We start from the raw sequence: 8,306 nt of genomic DNA, 5'->3' as shown, positions 1-8,306 counted from the left end.
ATGAGCGAGGCGACGAGGAGGCGTCTGGAGGGGCAAGGGGCGCCAAAGACGAAGAAGGTTCAGTCCCCCGGGCCGAAGAAGAGAAAGACGGCAGGGCCAGCGGGAGGGACGTCGGCTGATGAGCAGACGGTGGCTGACCGCCGGAGGGAGAAGAGGGCGGCGGAGGCAGAGGTCGTTCGGGAGGCCCACCTCCAAATGACGGGCAAACGGCAGATCGAGGGTCCCGTCGATGTGACGCCGTTGCCGAAACGGCCAAGGGGCCCGAACGAGGGGACATCGGTGTTGATCCCTGATGATGAGGTGGAGGGAGAGGAGGGACCGGTTAACATCGCGTGTCCTCGGAAGGCTGTGCCGTTCATCAACTGTATGATTGACGGTGCTCAGATGGAGCTGGCTGAGCTGGAGCAACTGTCAACGAAGACGTTGCGTGAACAAACCGGTCGGGCCTTCCGTCTCCAAGCAGCGGTAAGTGTAGGATTTGTAGCTTAAGGATACTTTGATTCGGCATGTATTAATGTGTCCGTTGGTGTGGCAGGCTAATATGGACATGTGGCTCTGCGCGAAGCGAGCTGTGAATGCTGCCGAACGGTACCAAAAGAGATTTGAAGAGGGCCGTTCGAAGATCGCTGATGCCGGAAAGATGCTGCAGGAGGCGGACCAGCGTGCCGAGGAGAATGCGGCGAAAATTGCTGAGCTGGCGTCGAAGCTGGCGGCGACCGAGCTGGACGTGATGGCTGCCCATGAGGCGAAGGCAGCGGTAGAGGTGGCGATGGATGCGGCCGAGCGGTCGCATGCCAGGGAGCTGGTAGAGGAGAAGGCGAAGGCCGTTGCGGACTACCGATCGTCGGAGGAGTTTACACGTTTGGTGGATAGAGAGGTCATGGAGCAATGTGACGACTTTCTCTATCGAGTCAAACGGTATAATGCTGACAAGAAGCTGAACCTGAACTTCCTCCGGGATCCACCACCGCTGCCGGAAGGGGTGACCGAAGAGATGGTGGAGGCCTACAAGGGCGAGGATGCCGAGGCCGAGGAAACCGACGACACCGATTCAAGCAGTGGGGAGGAAGGTCATCCCGGGCCGAGGGCTGCCGTTACGTCTACTGCCGAGCCGTCGACTGATCCTGTGCCTGCGTCAGCTGATGTCGATGTTGTAGCGACCGAAGCCGATCCACCCACCTCGTAGACTTTTTGTTTTTAACATTTTTTAGCGTGCCGAACGGCGTATTGTAAAGACAGATGGCCCTTCTGTGGCCCCTTATTTATCAATGTTCAGTTTGTTTCGGGTTAATGTGCCATGTCCCTTAATTCTGTATGTGCGCATGTCGTATGTAGAGTATGTTTGACATAATATTGCTGAATGGTAGTGCCGTATGTATAGAATAGGGAGTTCCAAATTAAACCGATTACAAAAGTTGATGACCGAAGGTGACGACCGAAGGTATGATACAGAGGTGATGACCGAAGGGGCGTTCACTTGTAGTAATATTTGAGATGTTCTATATTCCAAGGGTGGCCGAGGGTTTGACCATCGGTACCACGCAAACGGTAAGTGCCTGGGCGGCAGATGGTGACAACTTCGTAAGGACCTTCCCAAGATGGACCAAGGGTGCCGTCGTTGGAGTCCTTGGTGGCGAGGGAGATTTTGCGTAGTACCCAGTCCCCTACTTTAAACGATCGGCGTCTGACGCGCGAGTCGTAGTAGCGGGAAGTCCGTTGTTTGTAGGCGGCATTCCGAAGCTGAGCCTGGGAACGGTGTTCCTCAATGAGGTCCAGGTTGAGAGTGAGCTGGGCTTCGTTTTGCTCTGGCTCGTAAGATGCCGTTCGGCACGATGGTGCGTTGATCTCGACTGGAACAACGGCTTCGGAACCGAAGGCAAGGGAAAATGGCGTCTCGCCAGTCGACCGTCGATAGGAGGTATTAATGGCCCATAGCGCTTCCGGAAGGAGATCGGGCCAAGCTCCTTTAGCTGTCCCAAGCTTTTTCTTCAGCGTCTTCTTGATGATCTTGTTGATTGCTTCGACTTGGCCGTTCGACTGCGGATGTGCTGGGGAGGCGAAGAACAGGTTGATGCCAAATCGGTGGCATAGGTGCCGGAACTGAGAGGAGTCGAATTGTTTTCCGTTGTCGGTGATTATTGCGTTCGGGAGGCCGAATCGACAAATGATATTCTTCCATACGAAATGTTCAACCCTGGCTGCAGTGATTGTTGCCAAAGCTTCGGCTTCGGTCCACTTGGTAAAGTAGTCGACGGCGACGATGGCGAATTTGACCTGTCCCTTGCCCTGGGGCATAGGGCCGATGAGGTCTAAACCCCATTGGGCAAAGGGCCATGGGCTAACAATCGGAGAGAGTGGTTCGGCAGGCAGCTTTGGAACGGAGCCGAAACGCTGGCATTGATCGCACTTCTGGACCAGGGTGGTGGCATCGGCATGGAGAGTCGGCCAGTAGTACCCTTGCCGAATGGTCTTGAAAGCCAATGATCTAGCCCCAGAATGGTCCCCACAGGCCCCCTCGTGAATCTCTCGTAGGACGTAGTTTCCCTGCTGCGGGGTCATGCACCGAAGCAATGGTAAGGAGTGACCACGCCGATAGAGAATCTGATTCAGAAGGAGGTATCGTGCCGATCGGCGGCGGATAGTCGTTGCTTCAGGTTTGGGGCCAGGCAACGTGCCGTTGGCGAGGTAGGCGTGGATAGGATCCATCCAACTTGGATCCTGCCGAACGGCATGTACTTCGAGGTCGGTGGTACTGCGCCGAGTGAGGACCTCGATCGGCACACGGCGCCCTATGTTGTCGTCGATCGCTGATGCAAGGCGTGATAGAGCATCGGCGTGGCTGTTCTCGGATCTGGGGATCTGTTGAACTTGGTACGCAGTGAAGTGGTGCAGCAATCGGCGAGCGTGTGTCAAGTAGGCAACCATCGAAGTGTCCTTGGCTTCAAATTCAGTCAGTATCTGGTTCACGACAAGTTGTGAGTCGCTACAGATCCTGAGTTGCTGAGCGCCCATTTCTTTAGCGAGCCGAAGGCCGGCCAACAGAGCTTCATATTCGGCTTCGTTGTTGGAAGTCCGGAATTGGAATCGGATGGCATATTCGATGGTTGTCTGGTCAGGGGCCTTGAGTACCAAGCCGGCTCCGCTGCCCTGTCGGTTGGACGAACCGTCCACGTAGAGAGTCCAAAGTGGAATTGACGGATTAAAGATTCCTTCGGTCGGGTGGGCGACTGGTACCGTCGAAGATGAATCGGATGCGGCGTCCTTCGAAACTGGCCCCTCGGACGCGGTTAACTCAGAGATGAAATCGGCTACAGCCTGTCCCTTCTCGGCAGGACGAGGGTGGTAGCGGATGTCGAATTCGCCGAGCTCGATGGCCCATTTGACTAGCCGACCGGATGTCTCCGGTCTCTGGAGTATCTGGCGCAGAGGCTGATTGGTGAGGACGGTAACACTGTGAGCCTGAAAGTATGGCCGAAGCTTGCGTGCTGAAAGGACGAGAGCGTAGGCGAGTTTTTCGAGCTCGGGGTACCGAATCTCAGCGTCTTGCAAAGCATGGCTAACGTAGAAAATGGGGAGTTCGATGCCGTTCGGCTTGCGAATGAGCACAGAGCTAAGTGCCGTTGCCGAAACCGAGAGGTAGAGGATGAGTTCTTCGCCGGGGAGAGGAGTGGATAATAGGGGTGCTCTGCTCATGTAGGCCTTAAGATCTTGGAAGGCGCGATCGCATTCGGCAGTCCAGACAATCTGCCGTTTGCTTCCTTTGAGGGCTTTGAAGAATGGAGCGCACCGATCGGTAGCCTTGGAGATGAACCGGGCTAGAGCGGCGACACGCCCAGTCAGACTCTGAATGTCCTTTTGTGTCTTCGGGACCTGCATGTCGAGTAATGCCTTGATTTTTTCAGGGTTGGCCTCGATTCCTCGTTGGCTGATCATGAAGCCGAGAAATTTGCCCGAGGAAACGCCGAAGGCACACTTGCTCGGGTTGAGGCGCATGTTGTACTTTTTTAAGACGCCGAACATGAGCGAAAGGTTGTGGAGATGAGAATCGGCCGTTCTGCTCTTGACCAGCATATCGTCCACATAGACTTCCATCGAGGTGCCAATGAGGTCGGAAAAAATTTTGTTGACCAATCGCTGGTATGTCGCCCCAGCGTTCTTCAGGCCGAACGGCATGACGTTGTAGCAGTAAAGTCCCTTGTCGGTGATGAATGCCGTGTGTTCGCGATCGGTAGGGCTCATGAATATTTGGTTGTAGCCTGAGTATGCATCCATGAGGCTGAGAAGTTCATGGCCTGCCGTGGCATCCACCATCTGATCGATCCGTGGCAGAGGAAAGCTGTCCTTTGGGCAAGCCTTGTTTAAATCGGTATAGTCTTGACACATTCTCCAGGCGCCGTTTGATTTTTTGACTAAAACCGAATTTGCCAGCCAAATTGGGTAGGTTACTTCCTGGATGAAGCCGATGGTCTTCAGTTTGTCTACTTCGAGCCTCATTGCCTCATACCGTTCGGCATCGTAGGCCCGCCGTTTCTGCCTGATGGGTTTGAAAGTGGAGCAGATGCTGAGCTTGTGGCTGATGACACTCGGGGCGATGCCGGGCATATCGTCGTATGACCAGGCGAAGACTTCTGCATTGGTTTGCAGGAAGGTGATAAAATCGGCCCTGAGTGCCGGACTCAAGGTTGTACCGATTCGAACTTGTCTGTCCGGTTGTGCTTCGGAGAGGGTGACTGGTTCTAAATCTTCGGCGGGTTGCGCTTGCGGGGTTACAGTCTCATCTCGGGGGTCATCTGGTTTGTCCGTCCCCCTGCCGTTCGGTACGCCCAAGCTGGTGGCGACCGAGTATGTTTCGCGAAGCGCAGCCCTTGCCGATTCCTTGGTTGCCGAAACGTAACACGTCCGTGCACTCAATTGGTCCCCTCGCACTTGGCCGACGCCAGCGTGTGTGGGGAACTTGAGGAGGAGCATGTGTGGTGACAGCATGGCCTTCATTTTTGTGAGCGCCGTCCTGCCGATGATAGCGTTGTATGCCGTTGGGCAGTCGACCACTAGAAAATGGGTGTAGAGGACCGTTCGTCTGGGGATGGTACCGACAGCGAACGGGAGCTGGACACTGCCGATTGGTTCAACCACGTCGCCAGAGAAGCTCAGGAGAGGGGTGATATCCTTGTTCAGATGCCGAGGGTCCACGCCGAGGGCGTTGAAAGCGTCGGCGAATAGCACGTTGACCGAACTGCCGGTGTCGATGAGGATTCGGCCTACGTCGAAATCCGATATATCAGCCCGTATGATCATAGGATCAGAGTGGGGGAAGATGATGCCTCGCTCTTCTTCTTCAGAAAAGGTGATAGGTTCCCAACCGTTGCGTTGAATTTTGTCATTGCGTCCTCCCGCCACGCTGAGGATTTGTGGATGCCGTACGGCACGAACGTAGTTTTTAACGGATCGGTTGCTGGCTTCGGCAATAGGCGCCCCTCCACTGATCATATTGATCTGCCGATTCAATGAGTTATCCGTTGCTGGCTTGGTGTTTAAATACTGATCCAGCTTTCCGTCATTGATGAGGCGTTCAACGATTTTGCGCAGCGCGATGCATGATTCCGTATCATGGCCGTTGTATTGGTGGTACCGGCAGAAGACACCGGTGTCTTTTTCGCTCTGGCGAGGGAGTTTCCGATTGTTCGGCTTCGGTATCATATCCCCTTCGGTCAGGAGAACTTGCTCATAAGTGGTGTTGAGCAAAGTGAAGATTTCGTCTGGCCGATTCCCCTTGTGGTTGCCCTTCTTGTTGTTGTCCTGCCGTTCCCGGAAGTTGTCCTTCCGCTTGTTTCGCTGAGTGGAAAAAGCAGGGACAGGGGGTGCCGTTCGGTAGGGGGCCTGGTTTGCCGATCGGTCGACCGGGAATCGGTCGTAGTTCTGCGTTGGAGGCTGATCGGTCAACGCCGTTTTGTTTATTGGGGTCGAAGCCGATCCCTTGGAGTTGAAATGCTCAGCCTTGGCGTGGATAGCCGCCTGTTTCATTAATTCGGAGTAGGTGGTCCAGTTGCTGCTGTGGACCAAATAACGAAACTGAGACGACCGAAGGCCGCTTTTGAAGGCACCGAAGGCCGCCCTGTCGTCAGTTTCCGGACATCTGGAGTACTCATGGCTGAACCTAGCCGCATATTCCCTCAACGGCTCATCGTCTTGCTGCCGAACGGTATATAGATCATCGGCGGAATATAGGCGATCGGTCTGAATCATAAAATGGTTGAGGAAGGTTTGCTTCAACTGATTGAAATTGTCGACCGTGTCTGGCTCCATCCGATAGAACCAATTCAGAGCGGCTCCGGTCAGGGTGGAGGGGAATAGCAAACATTGGCCTTCGTCCGTCAGTCCTTTGCAACCCAGAGCTGATTGGAAGGTATGAATGTGGGTAACGGGATCTTCGACCCCCGAATAAAACGATATGCGGAGTGCTTGGACCTCCTTCTCGTGTCTGAATGTCCGGATTCGATTGGTGAACGGCCCTGGCTGTACCGTTCCCCATGTTGGTGTCCGAGCCTGGTCTTGTTCCTTCTCGATGCGAGTCATCTTCTGTAGGAGGAGACGAATAGTCGGATCGGTAGATGGAAGATCGTCACCAAAGGGTTCGATCGCTCGGTTCCCTGTGCGTTGGTCAGTATTGTGACCTCGCCTTCCTTGGTCTGCCGTTCGGCTGGGGCTTCTCTCGTAATTTCCTTTTCGCCGATCGTTGTCTTGGTTTGATCGGTGGCTGTGGCGTCGTGCAGAGGGCCCTGCCGATGAGATTGTGGTTCCTGGGGATGTTGGAACATAATCTGATTCGTCCGTCTCTTCCAGGCCGATCGCGCCGTACCTCTGGCGTAAGGGGGATTTTGGTCCAAGTACCTCCAGGCGTGGATCGTCTAGCTTCGCCCGGACCTGGATGGGCGATGACTGCCGTTCCCTGCGCCGATCGTTGATCCTCTCGCGGCAATCAGAATAAACGCGATATTCGGGATGGCGTTCCTTCGGAGTGGGCACGAACAGTCTTCGGGAGACAGTTGGTCCGTTCGCGGCCTGCTGCTTCCCTCTATCCTGGAAAGTGGGCTTTCGTACGCTTTTAAACGATTTCTCCTGCCGAAGCTGTGTGGCTGGTTCCCGATCGTTCTGCAACTGGGCGGAGAGTGTTTGTTGTTGATGCAGTTGCCTCTGGGTGTCATCCAGTTTGGAGGCGAGAACATTGTTGTGCTCCTGCATTCTTGCCATATCCTGCTGTAGGGTCTCCATCCGAGCCTCCAGGGTGGTCGGTCGAGCAGGTGTCTGAAGCAAGGGAGTTGGATTCGGCTCGCCAACGAGGCCGAGGATGGGGCCATCGGTAGGGAGGGCCGAAGATGGATTCATTTTTTGGTCTCAGAGTTCTTTGTTTTGAGATATGGGTTGATCGATAAGCGATTCCCACAGACGGCGCCAATCTGTTGGCGCTAAATCTTGAATAGATAGAGATGAGTGCAACTTACAAGTGGGATGGACGATCAAGAGATCGATTGGGTGTTGGATGCCGATTCTTCCTGTCCTTGGATGCTGATCCTGAATAGAAGATAAGCGAAGCTCGTAAAGTCTATGGAACCGGTGTGGAACCAGCCTAAGACCCTCCGATGCTCGAGTAAGATTGTTTTTAAGAGCTCTTGTTGTTGACTATATAGTAGTATAAAAGTCAAGCTGAAAAGTCTTACCCCTGTATTGTAGTGGGAGGGGCATACTTATAGAGGGCATTTAGTATGCTTGTGGTGTTCATTTCCGATGTGGGACTCGTGGGAGGGCCCTGTGAGGTTGACACGAGTCCTTAGATATTTCAGGCGGGTGCTTCGAGGTTGATTCTGCAGAATCGGTATGGGATACCGATTGTAGGCTGTGTTGGTGTTGCGTAGATACAGCTGCACCAAAATGGATTCAGTTGCATCCTCAACTTGTGATACTCGCAAGTGCACGAGCCGTTTGGTAGTATAGCATATGTAAGTGCGAGGTCGATCCCACGAGGATTGGTGATTGAATGATCCAATTCATTTTCCCTACACAAAACAGAAATGAAAAAGAAAGGAAATAAATAAAACAAGGAAGAAAGAAAATAACTAACTCAAGTAGATAAGTTCCCAAGTTCAATTAGATTAATGGATTGATTCTAGCTAAAGTATGATTAAGCCATGGTGTGTGGTCATAACCTTGTGTTCCTAATTCCCTAATTTGATCATTTGTTGTCTAACCTAAAATTAAGCATTAGGAACCCATTAAGCATAGAAGAACAATTTAAACAACCAAGCATGTAT

At 53.4% G+C, this 8,306-nt stretch overlaps 1 protein-coding gene across 1 annotated transcript; it reads right to left on the bottom strand.

Annotated features, from left to right (window-relative positions):
- Window positions 1–1,330: 1,330 nt before the first annotated feature.
- On the bottom strand, window positions 1,331–7,867 carry LOC148294844 (uncharacterized). Its single transcript, XM_088251959.1, has 2 exons — window positions 7,716–7,867; window positions 1,331–7,569 (listed from the first exon to the last, which is right to left on the bottom strand). Exon 2 carries the CDS (start codon window positions 7,381–7,383, stop codon window positions 1,474–1,476), a length of 5,910 nt encoding a protein of 1,969 aa, XP_088108085.1. The 5' UTR covers window positions 7,384–7,569; window positions 7,716–7,867; the 3' UTR covers window positions 1,331–1,473.
- Between the last annotated feature and the right edge of the window lie 439 nt (window positions 7,868–8,306).

Source organism: Prunus avium, chromosome 4 (genome assembly GCF_965620075.1).
Source record: "Prunus avium chromosome 4, drPruAviu1.hap1.1, whole genome shotgun sequence".
Taxonomy (NCBI): domain Eukaryota; kingdom Viridiplantae; phylum Streptophyta; class Magnoliopsida; order Rosales; family Rosaceae; genus Prunus; species Prunus avium.
This window is presented reverse-complemented; position numbering and strand designations above follow the sequence as displayed.

Excerpts from the sequence above, each read along its gene's own strand:
- LOC148294844 (XM_088251959.1), bottom strand. The coding sequence starts at position 7,383 with ATGAATCCATCTTCGGCCCTCCCTACCGATGGCCCCATCCTCGGCCTC.